This window comes from Aspergillus multicolor (assembly GCF_047715735.1).
Source record: "Aspergillus multicolor strain CBS 133.54 unplaced genomic scaffold BDW74scaffold_33, whole genome shotgun sequence".
In the NCBI taxonomy this organism is placed as follows: domain Eukaryota; kingdom Fungi; phylum Ascomycota; class Eurotiomycetes; order Eurotiales; family Aspergillaceae; genus Aspergillus; species Aspergillus multicolor.
The window spans coordinates 330130-348207 of NW_027395984.1; the positions used below are offsets into that span (position 1 = coordinate 330130).

Genomic DNA, 18078 nt, shown 5'->3' on the forward strand with positions numbered 1-18078 from the left:
TTGATCCGTCTCTCTTTCATCTTACATTGCCGAGAGTATCACGGTTTATACCGTGCTACAACTGGGTTATTGGGTTGTTCTACAGAGGGAATGGAAAAGTAGGTTGATAAGATTGTGAGAAGCTAGGTATACCCAGGTAAGTTGATTCGTCAGTAGAAGGAGGTAAAGGGATTAGGGAAGTTAGATTTGTCTGTAGTTGGAGTAGACTCGAAGCTTCGAGCCTTTGATGGAAGTATCCCCATTGAGCTCGAGGCATCCATACTCATCTGAAGATGGTAACTATAAAAGAGTGTACTATCCAGCATCTACGGTACGCCGCTGAGAAGATGGCAAGACCTGTGTGACAATGGTCAGTGCACGAGCTATGTCATAAGGTTATGCTTGCCTGCCGCTTGTAAGCATCAAGAGAAAGAGACGAAATCGAAAAGGGTCCACTATACCATACCACAGTAATGGTGCCTCTTCTTTGATGGGAAAACTCCTCCTGATTGGCGAGAATAACCTAGGAATTTCTGTTCCTCGTTATACTTACCTTTTCTGCTCGGCGTCTGTTAATCAGACCCAGCTTTTTCTCCGGGTTTATATTTGCCATCTTCTTTTGTGCCGTGCTGTTTGTTGTTGGGACCTGGGCCATCAATTCGATTTGGACATGGCTCTTTGAGGCCTAGTGAACTCCGAGGTCCATCAATGGATGTTGGGTGGCGATCGTGGTGCAGGAAGAGATAATGCGTAACTTGCTTGGGATGGTTTGTCCTCTCTGTTGGTGATGAGCTGACAGTTAGAAGATCATTAAATGGTTGCTAATGTCAGCGCAAACGATCTCCATGTCTGGTAGCTCCGTTGCCGTTGCCGTCTCTTGCTGCCCTGAAGTTGGTATATCAAAGTATCAACCCTCATCAACGCAGAATGATCAACCTTAAGCATATGCCGACACTCTTCGACCTAATCCTGACAAATCACCTCAATTCTAGAAGCTTCCTGATCGGATTTCAAGGAGTCAAGTGACTTGTAGTAAGCAAACCAGACGCTATAAAACCCCCAAACGCCGACAAAAAGATCCAACTCCAACTATCCATCACCACAACAACCGCCAAATCGACAAGTCCACCTCCTCAAGCGACTGAAGCCCACAAGCCCGTCCCACCAGAAACACCCTGGCTTTACCTGTAATTCCACTCCGTACCTATATCCCCATGTATCCCAAAATCCACAAGCTGATCTCCAGTACCTGCTTGTTAGTACCCGCCATCCCCGATCCCCGAACGATGCGGCGAAGATACGGCAAGCTGTTTTCCTAGAAGGTAAGATGTAGTTAGCATGAGAGGAAGAGATGTAGTTGCTTACCTGTTGCTAGACTACCTTGAGCAGTACCGAGGACCGCCATAAGACGAAGATGATGTTGTGGCGGCGGTGCTCAGCGTACTGCAAAGAACGACCATGATATGAATTCGCTTGTTGGTGTAGATGTTATACAATTCCCCAGCGGTTGGTTACTGAAGGTGCAGGTGATGTCAGTTTCCTGCTGCTTCTCGGCTGGGGATCTTACCTGTGCATGCTAAGTCTGAAGTTGGAGAAGGGAGGAGGCTTCTTGAGCCTTTACATATCTCCCTGATTCGCTCACCCGGACACTCGTTCCTTACTGCAGCTATATCCAGTACACTCTCGGCCTGAAATACCGGGAGACTGTTCTACACGCATTACCAATCCTCGTGTCTAGCTACTCTACCTGATACCCCCACCAGGCGCTTGTTCCTGGCCTGCAGCCATCTTTAGCTGCATACACGGGGTGTAGCTCCGGGAGAACATTCCACGAGCATTAGCAATGCTTGTTTCTCTCTCACCCCGGCAATTGTTCCCTGCCAGCACTTAATCACAGTACACTTCCGGCCTATAACACCGGGAGAATCTTCTACATGGATGCATTAGCAATTCTCTCCTCCAACTTGCTACGGACCCGGGCACTTGTTCCTTGCCAGCACCTATTTCCAGTAAACCTTGGCGAAGCACTGAAAGAACATTCTACATGCATTACCAATCCATTCTTCTACCATAGCTATCCTATTTCGCTCTCACCCGGGCACTACTTCCTTACCACAAGCTATGTCTAGCTCCGTCTACGGACTGCAAGACGGGGGAGAATCTTCTACCGGCATTACCAAGTCTTGCCTCCAGCCGGGATGGCCTACCTCCTATGGTACTCTCCTGGGCAATAGTTCCTTGCCAACTCTTATCTTTAGTATCATCGCTTTCAGACGGAAACACCGAGGGAGCTTTGAAATCTTCTACATTCAACGTAATTTCCAATCAGCTTCTAGCAGTTACTTTGTCCCTGCATTAATCATCCAGGGCTAAGCCTATCACCTACCTCCCTTCAAAACCCACCGAGGTCCCAACTCCCTCTCCTTCCCTCCCAACACATCGTACCAGTCTGTAGAACCGATAACGCTGCATTGCATCGAAATAACCAGAAGAATCCCGCTGCCATAGTGGGCGGGGAAAATAGAAACAAGAAAGAGAAGCTCGCACCAGGTAAGTCCCTCTCCTTTCCCTCCGCCACTAACGCGGTTGGATCATGCGCAATAACATTTCAGGTGTCATCAAGGTAGAATCGGTGGTTTTCTAGTTGCTGTTGCTGTTGCTGTTGTTGCTGCACAGCTTGCCAACTCTTATGCTGCGTTGTTGGCGATATAAATGAGCGGGCGAGGGATGTGTGTTGTGATGGCGGAGATGTGGTGAAGGTGATGGGGATATTGTACGTCGAGAAGGGCGAGATGATTGGGAGGATCCGGACGTCTTCAGTTTTACAATGTGTGTTGAAGAAAGAAAGAAGGAAGATGGGATTCCAGCGAGGGTCTTTATATACTTTGCTGTAAGGATGGGTGTGACAAAGCAGGTGGGATCGAGCTCGGGAAGGACCTCGAATGAATTCGAAGCATTTCGGCTCTTCGTTCAACTGTAGGCTGCAGGGTTCTGCAATGCCATGTGTAACTGACCACGACAGGGCACGTACGAAGTCGAAAGAAATAGGCGGCGGAGAAGGAAGCTGAGAAGGACAACCCCATCGCAGGGACCGTCTCTTGGCTGGCCTTCTCAGCGTCCTTCTCCGCCGCCTATTTCTTTCGACTTCTACTCGCACTTCTCGGCATCTTTCTCCTCGATCTTTGTCTCTGGAGTTCGGGCATCACGGCCATTGCCGAAGGTCCAGACGGAGAAGGTATCAAGCAATGGTAAGGTAAGGTATAGTAGGGTAGTTGATTCAGCCATGATGATCCGGGTCTTCTTCAACGCAAATAAACCGGACGTGGGCTTGTAGCTTTTCCGTTGTATTTGGATATCAAACAGAATACCATGAAGAATTGAGTGGATGTGATAGAGTACAGTGGCAGTGCAAAGAGCCTCGATTTCTCTGATATTCAGGCAACCAGTCTTGATGACCTCGGTTGAGTAAACTGCATCGAGAAGACGAGGGATCATACGTACCGGAGTACAGAGACAAGTATTCATACGCATCATCGCCCGTCTTCTGGATCAGGGTTACTCGACGAGATCACCAAGACTTAAATAGAGACATTATGCCACGGCTATTTGCACTGCAGCACGAGAGCTCTTTTTAAGCCCAGCCGACCCAGGTAGTGCCCTTGGAGCTTTGAGCACCTGTTGAAATTGGGTTAGCACAGGAAAGTCTGGGCAGCCGTCCAGGTTGAATAATATAACGATGATGTTCTCTAAGGTACCAGGAAGTACCAGAGTACCTACCACAGGTGCTATAAGCATCGTAGCCAAGTCTTCACCACACCACATGCATCAACTGGCAGATTCCATAAACATCCCAATGATGTCAGCCGAATCAGCTAGAACTGCGTCCCTTGCTATGTCATATCTTGATTTCAAAGCACCGGGCGTTGACTCCGCGCCGGAGCTCCGAGCAGTTGGCCATCAGTGCTGCCTTCTGTTTGTTCCTCTGCAATTTCCATCCTACCTACCAGTTTCAACGCCAACATCAACAACCACGCCAACCTATCCCACTGAACTTGACGGATTATCATCTGCCTCGAAAAAACCGCCGATACCACCACCGCCGTACAAAGCCCAGGTAAGTACCGCAAGCACACCAACCCCAAGCCCAACCTGAGCCCTTTCAGAACGACGATGGCAAAGACGAAGACGAAGAGTCTTATCAGCTAGATGTTAGTGAATCGACGATGACCAGCTTCTCATACGACGGAGAGGAACCTGGCGGGAGATTGGACGATCCCTGAATGAAACGTTCCAGCATTATTTCGGCATGCTTTACCTCGCAATATCCCCACGGTCGGTCGTATATCACGGCCTCATGGTTCTCGCTGGGTTTGTTCATCATGCGACGATGACCAGCTTCTCAGTCCGCCAATGTATCGACAATGATATCCTATGGTTAGTATGTAATCAGACGATGACCAGCTTCTCACCTGCCTGGCGGGCGGGGGAGCGAGTTCCGGATGTTGCTGTTTCCGAGAGGCGTTTTTACGTCCACAAGACGGTGTATCAGTACGATGGGTCCTAGAGGAATGTTAGTAGATTACAACGCAATTATGGGTAAACGTATTCGGGATGCATGGAGGATTAGAAGGGGGATGGTGGTGGTCTTGCGGAGAGGGAGATATAGACAGGACGAGCTCGGGTTAGTAGTCCGGATTTCTCAGGAATCCAGTAAGTATTGGCAGATATTACAAACAGGAGAATGCCAGCGATGGTGAGAGAAGACGGTGGCAGAGTTCTATTTGCTCTTGTAACAAGTAGCGCACACCCTCGCGGGATATCGCCGGACTGAACCGGATCAACGCTCTGCATCTGCGTTATGCCGTACTCTCGGACTAAGCCGGCAGCTCCAGCAAATTCCATGAGATTTGATTTCAAAGCATTCGGTATCATGTTCAGTGACAGGTGTACACGCTCAAGTACACAGATCTGGGGGTGCCCTGGTGAGAAAGACATGGATCTACGTTGTTGCTGGGGGACTATTTCCTCAAGAACTACATGTCCAGATGGGCTGTCGGTTGATCTTGAACAAGGTGCGTATCCCCTTGTTCATTGGATAGTCGACGAAACAGGGAGAGTCCGCGAGGCGGGGACAGGAGGTCCTCGACAATTCTGAAAAACTCCTATCTATCAGCAAAAAGAGCTTTCTGGAAGAGCCCGAGTCACCTGCTCTGCCACCGCGCGGGTTCTACTTACCTATGAAGCCCTGTTCACTCTATACAGCAGCCAAACTCCTTGTTCTCCGCTGAGTAAACCACCAGATGAAAAGCTTCCAATGAATGGGTGAGAGTATTTATCATGGGGCTTGGGTTCGACCCGAAACTCCATAATCTCACGTTCACCCATTCATTGGAGGCTTTTTATCTGGGCGACGGCTTTTGAGGGGAAAGCTGTCGTTTGTGTTCGAATGCGCCGTGCTTTTATCCAAGATCATGTTAACGCGAGCATACGTGGTTCCAGGGCAACATGTAGCCATTGTTGCCTCTCTGGACACCGTTCCCTGCGCGGTCTATACACCATTTTGTGGAGAGCTAAGAGTTCGTACTATGCTATCTGTCGATTTGGAGAAGAGGGTGGTGAGCTGCGCAGGTAAGTCGATGTTTTGATGGGAAAGTCAATTACAAAGCATGAAGGTTCTCGATCGATATGGAATCTATTATTCCGCCATAGAACCTCCAAGAGCCGTCCGACTATGGTGCTTGGGTTAGGTAATGTACGCAAAGTCCATGCCGGTTCCCGGGGTTCCATAACAACGTTACCGCCTGCAAACCATCATTTAGCGGTTGTTTAATAGTTATTTAACGGTTATTTAATGGTTAGATAACAGTCCTTTTGTGAAAAAAAAAAGATTCACATTATGCGTGGAAATGAGTAAGGTTTCCGTGGAAGTACTTAGGTCTACTATGGCAAAATCTTATTAAGCCATGTACCTTGCTATAATTTATCACTTTTCAATGCAACATCCAATATTTCTAATACACGTATTACAGTGGTTTGCCCGTTGTTTGCCCGTTGTTCTGGAACAGAAGGAACCGGCATGGGTCTCGGTAGTTCCTTCCCATTCTCGGACCTTCCTGTCCCAAATCCCCCTGCTGCCGGCCGGAGACGCTCTTCCTTTATATCCTGCTCTTGTTCTCCTCCCCCTCTTGCTTCCCCTTGATATTTCAATCGTTTGAATATTTCAGAGGACTGGGTATCTTATACAGATCAACGCATTCGCTACTCTTTTACACTCACATACACCAACAAACAAGGTCACTCTCGTGGCTAAATCTTGCTATAGTCGGTAGAACCACGAGACTTATCTTGCTTCTTGGTGTATGTGTGTGTAAACTAGTAACGAATGTGTTCAGTATCAGATACCTAGCCGTTGGATCTGAGGAAGAAGGAAATTTGGCGGTAATCGAGGAGCTCGGTCACTCCTACTGCATATAAAACCTGCGATAATGGCGGATTCGGTCTAGGTGCAGTTGTTTGCTGTTGGCGTTTCGAACGACGTGGCTGACCTCGAGGGTATACGCTGTCGGGCTGCTGGGAGGGGTTACAAAGCAGGAATGGAATGGAATCTAAGAGCTTCGCTTCGTGTTGGGACTCGAAGGAAATTATACGATGCATGTCATTGAATGAATAACCTGTTTATTGAGCCGCAGGCTGGTTGGTAGGAATGTGTTCCGCTCTATCTCAGTACCATTGTTGGTAGTTAGGGTTAGGGCTTGTGTCTGTCGCAGCAAGAAGTGGGCATCATGTACCAAGGGAGAGCCTCTCTGGGGGGGTCGGGTAAATATGTCACTGCGAAGGCGAATAGCTTGTGGGAGATTTGCCGGAGGTTTGTCAGTCGGGTTGACTTGCATGAAGTCGACGGGTTGTCGTGGGAGTGCAATGTCACAGTTACTGGCAATACTTTGGGCAGGTAAACAGAAACCAGCCCTCTTCATACACATACTTGACAATATAATAACGGCACGATTATTGGAAGAAAAAACTTCAAGACAACTATCGAAATACCATATGTACAAAAACGAAGTGTATCACCAACACCCTGCACCATCCCCGCCAACCCAGTCCTAACAAATATCGACACTCGCATCCCCAGAGATATCCCAAGAAATATTCTCTCCACACGGACTCTCCAGCACATTTGCTCCGTTAACTTCAAGAGAGATACTAACATCCCGCGTATTCTCAAACTCGCTCCTTGCCGAGATGCGCACATCGCCGCCCCCATCCACAGTCCCACCAAGAATACTTACCCCATAGCAATTCTCAATCAAGATAGCGTTATTCTCCGTGTCGCTGATCTCCACGTTTCCGATCTCCACGCCGCCGGATTCAGAAACACAGAATACGCCGCGTCCTCCGCCGCGCGCAATGACGTTGTCCACGAAGACATTGGTTTCATAGGACCCGTCACTCAGACGTCCGTTTGCATTCGCCATGCGGAATGTTGCGTACCCAGTCCCCGCCGCGACGTTGTCACCGTCGACCGTCCCGATCTGCGCGTTCGTCGTAGATTGCAGCAGGAGCCCACATTCGCCCACATCCCGCGCAATGACGCTGTTAATAGTCAACCCATCGATATTCCACGTCTCGACGGCATGGCTCCCCGCGCCACTGATGTTAATAACGTCCATAGAAACATCCGTGTTCGCCGCCTCATCGCGCTCAAAGCGGATTCCCAGCCCACCGGAAAGGTTCATCGTGATCTGGCCCAAAGATAATCGTGAAACACCGTAGAAGTGCAAGCCGAAGTACGGGCTCCCTGTCAGCGTAAGGTAGGGGATTGAGACGTCTTGAGTGTTCAGGGAACGGATGTTGCCGCGCCCGCTGTTTGCTTGGACGTCGATTGTACCGCAGCCTTCGAATGTTATCCCGCTGGGGATGGAGATCACGTTGCTCCCGAGGGAACCCGAGGCGAGGACGGAGAGTTTTTGGCCTGAGGAGATCCCGTCCAGGGCGCTTTGGATTGCGGTGTAAAGGTCTGAACCGCTGTAGACTTGGCTGCCGCCTACTGAGGCTGTAAAAGAACCTGAAGAGCCGTCGACCGTGGCGTCGGGGGAGCCAGAGCCACATTGGGCTGAGGCGGAGGCCGCGAGGGCCAAGAGGGCGGTGATGAGGAAAGCTGTTTTGACCATTTTGATTTTGGCTGTGGAGCTGGAGATTTGTCGGTGCCAGTGTCGCTTCTGTGACTTGACATCTGGCGCTTTATATACCCACCCCCTGCCATCAGCACCGGATAGCCCCTTGTGCAGGTCTTCGCCCTGGCCGTCTGTGCTCTCTCTCTATCCGACGCGCCAAGCTTCACTGAAACCCTCCATGCCGATCACCAGCTCTGCCAAAATAATACCTCCAATGACAGCTTTTCAATCAGTTTAACCGAGCCAAGTCAGACGCCAAGAACGGGGGGCCGGCGGGGCGCGCGCGTGCCCTGACCCCCTGTTTCGTCAGACGACAGGGATTCCCCATATGTGCTTGGGCCCTTAATCTATATGCCGGGTCCACTGTGAACATGAATTGTGAGCATCATTGTGGGAGATCCGGCTGTCCACAGTGTCAGCTGCCAGCTTTACCGGTGCCAGTCAGCCGTGAGATTGACAGATGGAGGTTCTTCCTTCGGGTTATTGAAGTTGGTTTCTGCGGCTCATCCAAGGCAGGACAGCAACCTTCGGGCATTTATAACCCGACAGCTGGGAAGAAGTCTCATCGACAGGTCAAGAGTGATGTCGTCGCTATCAAAGACGAGCTCGCAAAGTTCAGACTCCCAAGAGCACCAAAGCGAACGCATCACGTTCAGATTCAACCGTGAATGAAGCAGCGTTTCACATGCACCGGTGCAGCCGCCTACACAATTCCCAAGCCAAGCCGAGCGCGGAAATAGAGACACCGGTTGGCCCGCATGAACCCTATACCCAGCTTTCCTGTTAGCGGGGCGAAAGGCTGTTGGCTATGGCTATGGTCACCAAGTGGCCTTGAGTATACGGTAAGCAATATGAGGTCGAAGGGTGTGCTCTATGGTCGATTTCACGTACGCTCCCTCGAGGCGTCCGTCAAATCTCAGAACAGCGAGCCAAGTCTCGGCCGTCAAGTTTCAAGGACCTCCACACAGTCGCACTCCGTCCCTATGGTATGCTTGGCGGACAATATCCCGTGTCGAATTCGGGAGATATCAGGTACATCAATCCCGTCCCGAGCCCGCGGCAGTCCCGGCGGGTTTCAGAATGTTGCACTTTGAATATCCCTATTTCTTCAACGCGGGCTGATTGAACACGGCTATCAGGCTCCTACACATGCATCACCATGGTTACTTAAGCTCCAGACTGGATTCGGTGCGTATGTACGCTGTAGAATGCGATGAACAAATCCGCCCTCTGGCCCGCATAAAATCGTTATCAGCCAGTCCAGCCAGTCAAGCTACGGAGCATGCTCCACAAGGGTGGTTACAGAAACAGGTCGACTTTTATCATATGCGGCCCAGAAACTACCGTACTATACAGGCTTCAGCCACCGTGAAACCGAGGTAAGGCGCGCCTGTTCTCATATCGCCATTGGCACTTAGTGCTGCACTGGACTGGATATCCAGAGAGGTGAGCTCTTGATGCATATACCTACATTTAGGTACCTAAGGGCTATAAAATTCAACCCTCGTCCTGGCTATGGTATACCGCGACACCTGCAGCGCCATAACGATAACGCCCGACGAAGCACTTTCCATCCAGATGCCAAGGTATATTGAACTCCATTCCATTTTCATTAACCGAAATTGTGTCAGCTGAAGCTTGGAAACGTATACGATCAAGCTAATGTATCTGGAGCTATATCGACGTTTAGCAATGGATCCAAACACCAAAGTTATACTCCGTATATGCCCTTTCTATCAATTCACCCTTTCTAACGAAACACATGCATGCATGTATCCCATCCATCTCTTTCCACTTACCAAACCCCAAAAAACCACCAAACCAACCCAACCTATCCCATATACACCAACAAGAAAATAATAAAAAAGCAACTCACATACCAACCGAAAACAGCGCCGGATCCAACACAAACGGATGCGCCTGGTTATCAAACCCATGCCCAGTTCCTGATTGCTCAAAGTCCCCCTCCGAGACCGTGCGGTCGGGCCCCCAATTCATCGCATCGCCGGCACCAGCGCGCATCGCGCTGCTCGCGTGCAAAGCAGAGCTCTTCCTCTTCTCGCCCTGCTGCCGCTCGAAATCGGACATGTGCGCGTACGAGCGCATCCGCGTCTGCCCCTGCCTATCTTGTATACTAGCGTCTGGGTCGAAGTCGACGCCGAGATCGAGATTCTTGGCCTTCGCGATCCGTCTCAGGAACCCGCTGCTTATTTCGAAGGCGCGGCGGGAAGAAGGGTCCTGCTGCCCCATGGCCTGTAGCCAGCGGAGGGCTTTTTGGGAGGCGTTTTGGACGGCTTCGGGGGCGTAGTTGGGGGCCTCTTCGGTATCACTTTTGTCGGCTTCTTCCTCGTCGTGTGTGGATTTCTCTTCGCTCTTCGCGCCCTCGTTTATATCTGGTACTGGGCCGATGGATAGCTGGATCAGCAGGACGGTGAGGGCTTGCATGATGAAGTGCAGTATGCTCCACCAGGGGGTTGTCTTGAGCATCCAGGTTGTGTTTACCTCGTCGGGCAGGATCGCGATGAGGGACAGGGCGGAGTGCACGCAGGTGCGGGCTGTGTCATTGCCGAAGCGGGAGCGCGGGAAGCGGATGTTAGTCCCTTCTTTCATGTCTGGACGGGTCAGGCAGGGACGGCTGAGGATTATTTGCGAGCTGTAGTAGGAGAGGGCGAGGGTGACCTGGGTGCGGGAGTCGCGGGAGATGCGGAGTTTGTTGTTGTTAGATGTATCGGCGAAGGCGAAGGGGGGGCGGAGATTCGAGAGCCAGGACTGCAGGCGGGATTGGTAGAAGGGGATTTCGGACTGCCCGCTTCCGCCTTGGGCTTCGCGCGGGGTCTGCAGGCTGTAGATGGCCATTACGGCGGCGTGGGTGATGATGGATAGGTCGATGAGGTGGAAGAAGCAGAGGGAGGAGTTGGGTTTGATGGATTCGAGCCAGGCGGTGCGGGCGGCGAGTTCTTCGTCTGTCGCGTAGACGGTCCAGTGGAGGTGTTTCTCGCGGCGGTCGGCGAGGCCGAGGAGGTCTTGCAGGGCGGGGTCGTCGAAGGAGGTCTCGTCGTAGGGGACTGGGGGGTAAAGGGACATGGCGCGGTGGTCGAGGCAGGGGGCGCGGCCGGTCATGCCGGAAAGGAGGTGTTCGAGGGAGAAGATGGACCACCAGAGGCGGGTGCGTGTTTCCTTTGAGATCGGGTCGATGTGCTCGCTCAGGGCGCGGAGGTTGAGGCCTAGGCAGACGGCTGCGCGTGCGGCGTTGCCGTTCATCCGCCATGACCTGGGATGTTAGTAGAGCTGTGGGTTATTTTACGTTGAACCTACCGGTTGACCTGGCCTGCGGCCAGGTAGTAGATGCCCAGGAGAAGGTCGATCTGGACTTGGTGCAGGTCCGCGTGCTCGTGCAGGAGGTGATGCGAGTTGCGTAGGGAGAGTCCTCGCGAGAGAAAGATGCGGTCATCGACGTCTCGACCCGCAATAGGCTCCGCCAGTTGATAATACTTTGCACTGACGGCAAAGACCAGATTCAGCACCGACAGCCACTTTGCCGTCGGCTCGCTTGACCCCGAGAAGGCCGTGTCAAACTGCGACACAAACAGCGTCTTATTGAGAAGCGGAAATGACGGCGCGACCGACTCAAAAAAGATATTGACCAGATGCGCCGCCCACGGCCGAGGAGGCAAGAGTCTCGCATCGACAGGACGCGTCTCGGTAATGGAGAGGTTATCAACATGATAGCTCAACGCAGAAACAGGCTCCTCGCTCGCCCCCTCATCCCTGCCATCCAGCTTGCGCGCCTCGGTATCGAGCTTCTGCATCCACGCAATCTCCGACTCCTTGCCAATATACCCAGCAGCCCGACTCTCCAGCGTCCGATTCGGGTCTTCGGTAAGCGTATCAACCTCATTCAGCGATCCAACCGAGGACGACGACGACGATCGAGACCGCGAGCTAGGCCGTCGACTATTACTAGAAGCGTCAGGGTTAGTCCTTCCCTCGTCCGCCTCAGGCCCATCGCTCTCGGTCTGCTGGCTCCGGCGACGGTCGCCGTTCCCCGAGCGCTGTTCCTTCACGCGCTCTAGTATCCGTCCCAGCTGCTTGTAGTTGCGGGCGTCGAATGCCTCGATAATCTCGTCGACCAGCTTCTGCACCATGTCGAGCTCCTGCTCGACCCGTCGCTGGGCGTACTTTCGGCGCCGGTCGAGACCCGCGAAGACGCACTCGCTGCCAATCTCGATGCACCGGTCGCAGGGATAGCTCCCGCCGCACTGCCTTGTTAGCGACGCCTCCAACCAACTTGATTCCTTCGAGTTATGCGATGAGGTGGCAGCTCACCCTCGTCCGCCGTGCTTTACACGCCATGCAAGCCGCCGAGCGCTTCGTCCGCTTCGGCAGGGGCGCGCTGCTCGACGGCTCGCGGGGATGAATGGGGGCAACGAAACGCAGCGACATAATGTTCCTAACCTGCAGAGCGGGTGCGAATGCAAGACGTGGGAGTAGGGGTGTAAATACAAGAGCGGCGATGCAGCCAACTTATATCCCTTGCCGAGATGAGCTGGAATGAATGTCGCAGCACAAGATCTTTGCCAGACAGTGACCGGGGCCAGATGATGAGGTCAGTGGCAGCGCTGGACCCCCCTTCTGGCCAGTGAGAATGCCCGGATGTAGGTTGCGGTCCCCGGGGGAAATCTTCCCCCACCAGTTCACTGGTTCGGCGTACGAGCGTTGAGCTGGCCTTGCGCTGGTTTGGGTTGGGTTGGGCAAGAACAAGCTTCACCGCGACCAACTTTTGAGAGGCCCGGGTTGTTTTCCATTGGAGTGGAAGCTTTTCTCGTTCGATGTCTGTGCAAGGGCCGGTTTTTGAGTCGCTGAAGACATGAAACATGGTCAGGGCTGCTGCTGACGGGTTGTTTGCTTGGGATTCGAACTCGTTTTTTCGATGAGCGTCAAGAGATTTTTGTTTGTCGCCGACTGGAATGACAGCTTAATAGCTTGGCATCGGCAGCTAACGTGTGCACATCTCATCTAATGTGGGTCCTTAACTCACGCGGGCTGCCAAGCACTGGCAACTATTATTTTTTGGGCCTAGCGCAGGTCCGGCGACCAACGCGAGCTTTTAATACCAAGCATGAATTACCAAGATGGAGAGGCTAGTAACTACTAGTGAGCTACTAGTAGCCAGCTGGTAATCTACTGATATTTTAAAACACCCTAACCCCACCCTAAAAGTCCTAAAGCTAGTAGAAAGCTAGTTAAAAACTAGCTATTAACTAATGATAAGTTACTGTATTCTAATTACACAAAGCTATGACTAATGTGCCAAGAATTTCAAGAATTTCGCCTAATTGGGCTATTAGCCTGCGCGAGTTTTGGACTCATGCCAGATGATCTGTCACCACGCTGGGGACCCACCGACCAGTGTGAATGAACCCTGGGAATAATGCTGACTGGAGCTGGAGCTGGACACTCGGAGAACCCGTTTGGAGCCGACTCGGTGCCAAGCCCGCGGGCTCTTGGCATGGGGACCTTGCTGTCCTCAATTATATATATGTGATAGCAATGACCAGAATAATTTAGTGTAGCTGTAACAATGCATTTTCCTTGGCTCCTGCTGCTGGTAGGAGTTGCAGTAGCTAAACTAGTCGAAATCCCCAACTCAGACCCCTCCTGGGAAGACATAACGCAAGTCATCGTCACGAACATCACCGTCGTCGACTCAGATCCCCCAATCCCCTCAATTGAAGAAGAAAACACCCGCCAAGAAGAAGAATATACCAACCTTCAAGACCGTCTAAACCGAAACACTAGGAAATGGACCCCCTCACACCCGCGCCACCGCCTCCTAACCGCCCTCTACGCCTTCACGCGCTACAAAGAGCGCAACCTCTCCGAGGTAAAGCGCTGGCGGGATCTATATCAACATGTTCCAAAAGAGCAGAGGAAGCTCATCGAGGAGAGCGTTGCGTATACAAGGAAACTTAATACCGTCGAGCATCTGTTCGAGCACAATGATCTCCTTGCGCAGGATATCGTGCGTGTGGGAATGGAGTTTTACGGTATTGAGCAAGCTGAACTTCAGGCTTTTATCGAAGAGATTGAGAAGGAGAAGCAGAGCCCTGATCGCACGAGCGTTGTCCAAGCCATGAAGCATTTTGTGCGGGATTGGTCAGAGGAGGGGCTTTTTGAGAGGGAAAGTGCGTTTGCTTGTGTCCTGAGCAATCTTGCTGCTTTTGAGAGAAAGGAGACTGGGGAGGCGCTGAAGGTCCTTCTTCCTGGTGCTGGGGCTGGTCGGTTGGGGTATGAAATTGATAAGTTGGGAGGTACGTTACCATTTGCTTTTGGGGCATTAGACCTCTCAGATATACTGGCTGATTGATCCATCTAGGCTTCGACGTAACAGTCAACGAATGGTCGGCTTACATGAACCTGGTGTACCGCTACGCAACCCAGATCAGTTCGCCAAACAGTCTGACCTACTACCCGTATATAGACTGGTGGTCTCATCACGCAACTACAGCCGACATGCAGCGTGGGATCAATTTCCCGGACATTGCTCTTTCCTCATCTTCCAAATCAAGGGTCGTGATGGTGGAAGGGGACTTCACAACTGTCTTTCCCTCCTCGGAACCTGGAACATACGATATAATCGTAACCCTCTTCTTCATCGACACCGCGCGGAATCTGATGAGCTATCTTGAGACTATCCATCGTCTTCTCAAACCTGGCGGGACGTGGATTAATCTTGGTCCACTGCTTTATGGGACTGGGCCGTGGTTGCAGCTTTCTGTTGATGAGATTCTGGTGCTGAGTGAGGCGATCGGGTTTGATTTTGAAGTTCAAAGTGAGAGTGAGGATGAGGATGGGGATGTTTGTGGAAGGCTAACCCAGGGTGAGGGGATAGATGGCAAAGTCCGGAGTCTTTATGTTCCTTATGGCCAGAATAAGAGAGGGCTTAGTCGGAATGCGTATGAGGCGCAGTTTTGGAAGGCGAGGAAGGTCTAATGCAGGTTGTAAATACTCTCTACGATATATGAGTTGTTCGAGCGGTAGAGATAGATAGATATATGGCCGACTCTCTTTATAGAGGAGAGTGATAGAAGCGCTAGTTAAAACACACATTTCACCAAATTAGGGCTATTAGCTGATCGCACCGGCCAAATACAAGGACGATTTTCTGGGGCTTTGCCGGGGTACGAGACTACATATACTAGTGATCTGCCTTTCGGGAGAAAATAGGGAGAAAGCATCTATCCTGTATAAACGACTTGATTATAGCACAGACTCAGTATAAAAGCGGGGTATCAACAACCCCACCTGCACCATTCCATCCCCAGCTCCCCCAAATTGCAAGCCGATCGTCAAACACAACCCAAATTCATCCCTCTCATAACCATCAACCTTGTCATTGTTACTCAAAACAGATCTGAAACCACCCAAATCAAGCCACAATGTCCCCCCTCCAAAAATTCAAACTAATCTTCCACGTCCCCCCGTCGGCACTGGAAGCCACAAAAGCCGCAATCTTCGCTGCGGGGGCTGGCCGATACCCCGGACCCGGGAACTACACCGAATGCTGCTGGGTTACGACGGGGACAGGGCAGTTCCGACCGGGCGATGCGGCGAATCCGGCGATTGGAGTTGTTGGTGAGCTGGAGAAGATCGAAGAGTTGAGGGTTGAGACGCTTTGTGTTGGTGTTGAGACTACCAAGAAGGCCGTGGAGGCGTTGAAGAGGTATGTTTATCACCTCAGAAGCTAGTGGGGGGATTAGACTGACGGGGCTGACGAGCTAGGGCGCATCCGTATGAGGAGCCGTCGTATGGGGTGTTTCGGCTGGAGGATTTCTAAGGGATGGCTGCCCAGATGCCGGCTTTGATGGGACTGTTCAGTTGGTGCACATGCACGAGATGAGTCTGAGCGAATGAAGCAATTAGATGCGATAAGAGATTTCCATGTGGAAATAAATGTAGCTACCAATGGATATTCAGGGGAAGCCCATTACGGAGACCATTCTTCAGTGGCAAAGCTCGTCATGAACAACAGGTACCTATGGTAGCAGATCATGCCATACCCTAGCTATACACAACCATCCTCCGGACATCCCGTCCATCGTGCTCCATCCGGAGATACTGCTGCTCCAGCCACACAGCGTATTCTACCAATCGGTTCGCCTCTCCAAGGCCCCATTCCCAGTATGGGTTGATGCGGTCAAGGTAGTCGTTAACAAATATATCCTTATCATGATCAACCCAATAATGCTTTTATTCTGGTTAGCCATATTCTTCCCTAGGGGGCCTTGGGTGTGAGAAAAGTGTTATGTAGTTGAACTTACGTCCTCGCGCTTCAATGTTGGTAATATCGAGCGCCGGGTTAACTTTGAAATTTGCCTAATTTACATTGCCATGAGCTGCTCGCACCCATAGGAATCCAATGAAGGTAGTATGCTTTCAACCTCACAAGTCCAGATCTTGTCGAAAGTTCCGTCCGCTCTTGGGATGTTCTGATCATCGCAAAGGTCATTGTGACCTTGATAGCGAACGGAGTACGTTATCCCACGGTCACGTAGATTTGCCGCATGTAAGAATCCACAGAGCACTTTCCTGGTTGCTGCGTGGCCCTGAATATCCATCACAGCGAATACTAGTTCAAGTGCCCAGATAAGGTCGCCAAAGTGCTTGGGGCCCCAGGGGCCTGGATCCGAATTGCATCGAAGAAACTGCAATTCTTCGCCCTCCCGATAAGGGAACACAATGGGCTGAAAATAGCGAAGGTCAGAACCTGCCGTCAGACACACTCTGATTGAATCCATCAGCCGACCATTTCCGCGGCTGCTGTTGAGACAGATGTTGGACAGTACCTGCACAAGATTTTGCCCGTTTACTTCTGTATGGTCAATATCTGCCCCTTGTTCGACGAGAAATTGGGTTAAGTTGTCATCCAACCAAGGAGTCAGTGAGAACATAGAGAAAGCAAGGTCTGCTCTGGCTTTAGGTAACCTAGAAGCATGGAAGCCGCGCCGAACAAGTACCTGAGCCTCCTCATAGCTATGCACGTACTGCATAAGACCACCTCGCCCAAGAAGTGAGTCGGGGAGCTCAATGTTGACATCATCACATAGGTTAACAAGAGCTAGGAAGCAATCAATGCGCAGTCTGTGCCAAAGTGAATGTCCGTATGTTGAATTGTCAATATATCTTAAGCTGCCCAGTCCTTTGCTAATGCAGAACTGGATTTCGTTCAGCGCACGAGAAGAGCATATCATTGTAACCATTTTTGTAATGAAAATTGTATCGCCGGCTTTAAAACCATTATCAATAAAGCTGAACCCACTTGGACTGAGGGGGGAAACACTGGCCCCTTTGGAAATAAGCAGCTGAACTACGTCATTTCCTCTCTGGGTTGCCGCATACATCAAATGGGTCATGCCGTTCACATCAGTGGCGTTGATGTTGTGGCCATTCTCAATAAGCAAACTGACCAATTTTGAATTTTTGATAGCCAGGTGCATTGGTGTCTGACGTAAAAAATCCCGTTCATCAACACTTGTTGGAAGTAAAGAAGTCACAGTGTCCATGTGTCCCTGAAGAATCGCATTGTGCAAAGGTGACATGCCACCAAAACCTTGACAGAAGATCAGCAAGGATAGTGTTCCGATGCATTTTAATACTCACCGGGCGCTGTGGCAACGACCTTCGCAAGAAACCCGATCCAGAATGGGTCGTAGTCGGTCGTTTTCTTTTTGCCCGAGCTCGGATACTCTAGCGTTCAAGGCCAGCTCTCATATAGAGGAGAATCGAAAGCATTGCAATCGAATCCATTGGCAATCAAACGATCCAGCAGCTGGAAACGTATAAAGCTATCCAAATACCTCAGACACTGAGGTAAAAAGCTTTTTAATAGTTTGATATGTCAGTAGCCCTCTCTGAGTTGGGGGGG

General features: G+C 51.1%; 7 protein-coding genes across 7 annotated transcripts; 2 read left to right on the forward strand and 5 right to left on the reverse strand.

Moving 5' to 3' along the window:
• Positions 1-2587: 2587 nt before the first annotated feature.
• Positions 2588-3264, reverse strand: BDW74DRAFT_182208 (uncharacterized protein; the record flags this gene model as incomplete). The annotated part of the gene is made up of 3 exons (XM_073730209.1): positions 2588-2793; positions 3011-3081; positions 3137-3264. The coding sequence occupies 3 exons, from the start codon at positions 3262-3264 to the stop codon at positions 2588-2590; spliced, it is 405 nt and encodes a 134-aa protein (XP_073579840.1).
• Positions 3265-6219: 2955 nt separating this feature from the next.
• On the reverse strand, positions 6220-6686 carry BDW74DRAFT_160758 (uncharacterized protein). The gene has a single exon (XM_073725671.1). It carries the CDS (start codon positions 6631-6633, stop codon positions 6382-6384), a length of 252 nt encoding a protein of 83 aa, XP_073579841.1. The 5' UTR covers positions 6634-6686; the 3' UTR covers positions 6220-6381.
• Positions 6687-7082: 396 nt separating this feature from the next.
• BDW74DRAFT_187963 (uncharacterized protein) lies at positions 7083-8150 on the reverse strand (the record flags this gene model as incomplete). Its single annotated transcript, XM_073731614.1, has 1 exon — positions 7083-8150. The coding sequence occupies one exon, from the start codon at positions 8148-8150 to the stop codon at positions 7083-7085; it is 1068 nt and encodes a 355-aa protein (XP_073579842.1).
• Positions 8151-9709: 1559 nt separating this feature from the next.
• On the reverse strand, positions 9710-12915 carry BDW74DRAFT_187966 (Zn(II)2Cys6 transcription factor). Its single transcript, XM_073731615.1, has 3 exons — positions 12480-12915; positions 11469-12412; positions 9710-11424 (listed from the first exon to the last, which is right to left on the reverse strand). The coding sequence occupies exons 1-3, from the start codon at positions 12594-12596 to the stop codon at positions 10026-10028; spliced, it is 2460 nt and encodes an 819-aa protein (XP_073579843.1). The 5' UTR covers positions 12597-12915; the 3' UTR covers positions 9710-10025.
• Positions 12916-13734: 819 nt separating this feature from the next.
• On the forward strand, positions 13735-15146 carry BDW74DRAFT_187968 (uncharacterized protein; the record flags this gene model as incomplete). Its single annotated transcript, XM_073731616.1, has 2 exons — positions 13735-14464; positions 14530-15146. The coding sequence occupies 2 exons, from the start codon at positions 13735-13737 to the stop codon at positions 15144-15146; spliced, it is 1347 nt and encodes a 448-aa protein (XP_073579844.1).
• Positions 15147-15592: 446 nt separating this feature from the next.
• BDW74DRAFT_182212 (uncharacterized protein) lies at positions 15593-15990 on the forward strand (the record flags this gene model as incomplete). The annotated part of the gene is made up of 2 exons (XM_073730210.1): positions 15593-15876; positions 15936-15990. 2 exons carry the CDS (start codon positions 15593-15595, stop codon positions 15988-15990), a joined length of 339 nt encoding a protein of 112 aa, XP_073579845.1.
• Positions 15991-16408: 418 nt separating this feature from the next.
• BDW74DRAFT_88509 (ankyrin repeat domain-containing protein) lies at positions 16409-17800 on the reverse strand. Its single transcript, XM_073733983.1, has one exon. The coding sequence runs from the start codon at positions 17750-17752 to the stop codon at positions 16535-16537; it is 1218 nt and encodes a 405-aa protein (XP_073579846.1). The 5' UTR covers positions 17753-17800; the 3' UTR covers positions 16409-16534.
• Positions 17801-18078: the final 278 nt, after the last annotated feature.

Bases quoted from the DNA above. Each gene is read 5' to 3' on its own strand.
- BDW74DRAFT_187966 (XM_073731615.1), bottom strand. From the start codon at position 12,596: ATGTCGCTGCGTTTCGTTGCCCCCATTCATCCCCGCGAGCCGTCGAGC. The intron at 12,413-12,479 runs GTGAGCTGCCAC...CTAACAAGGCAG, and splicing joins GTAAAGCACGGCGGACGAGG to TGCGGCGGGAGCTATCCCTG. The intron at 11,425-11,468 runs GTAGGTTCAACG...CTAACATCCCAG, and splicing joins GCCGCAGGCCAGGTCAACCG to GTCATGGCGGATGAACGGCA.
- BDW74DRAFT_160758 (XM_073725671.1), bottom strand. From the start codon at position 6,633: ATGCATCGTATAATTTCCTTCGAGTCCCAACACGAAGCGAAGCTCTTA.
- BDW74DRAFT_88509 (XM_073733983.1), bottom strand. From the start codon at position 17,752: ATGTCACCTTTGCACAATGCGATTCTTCAGGGACACATGGACACTGTG.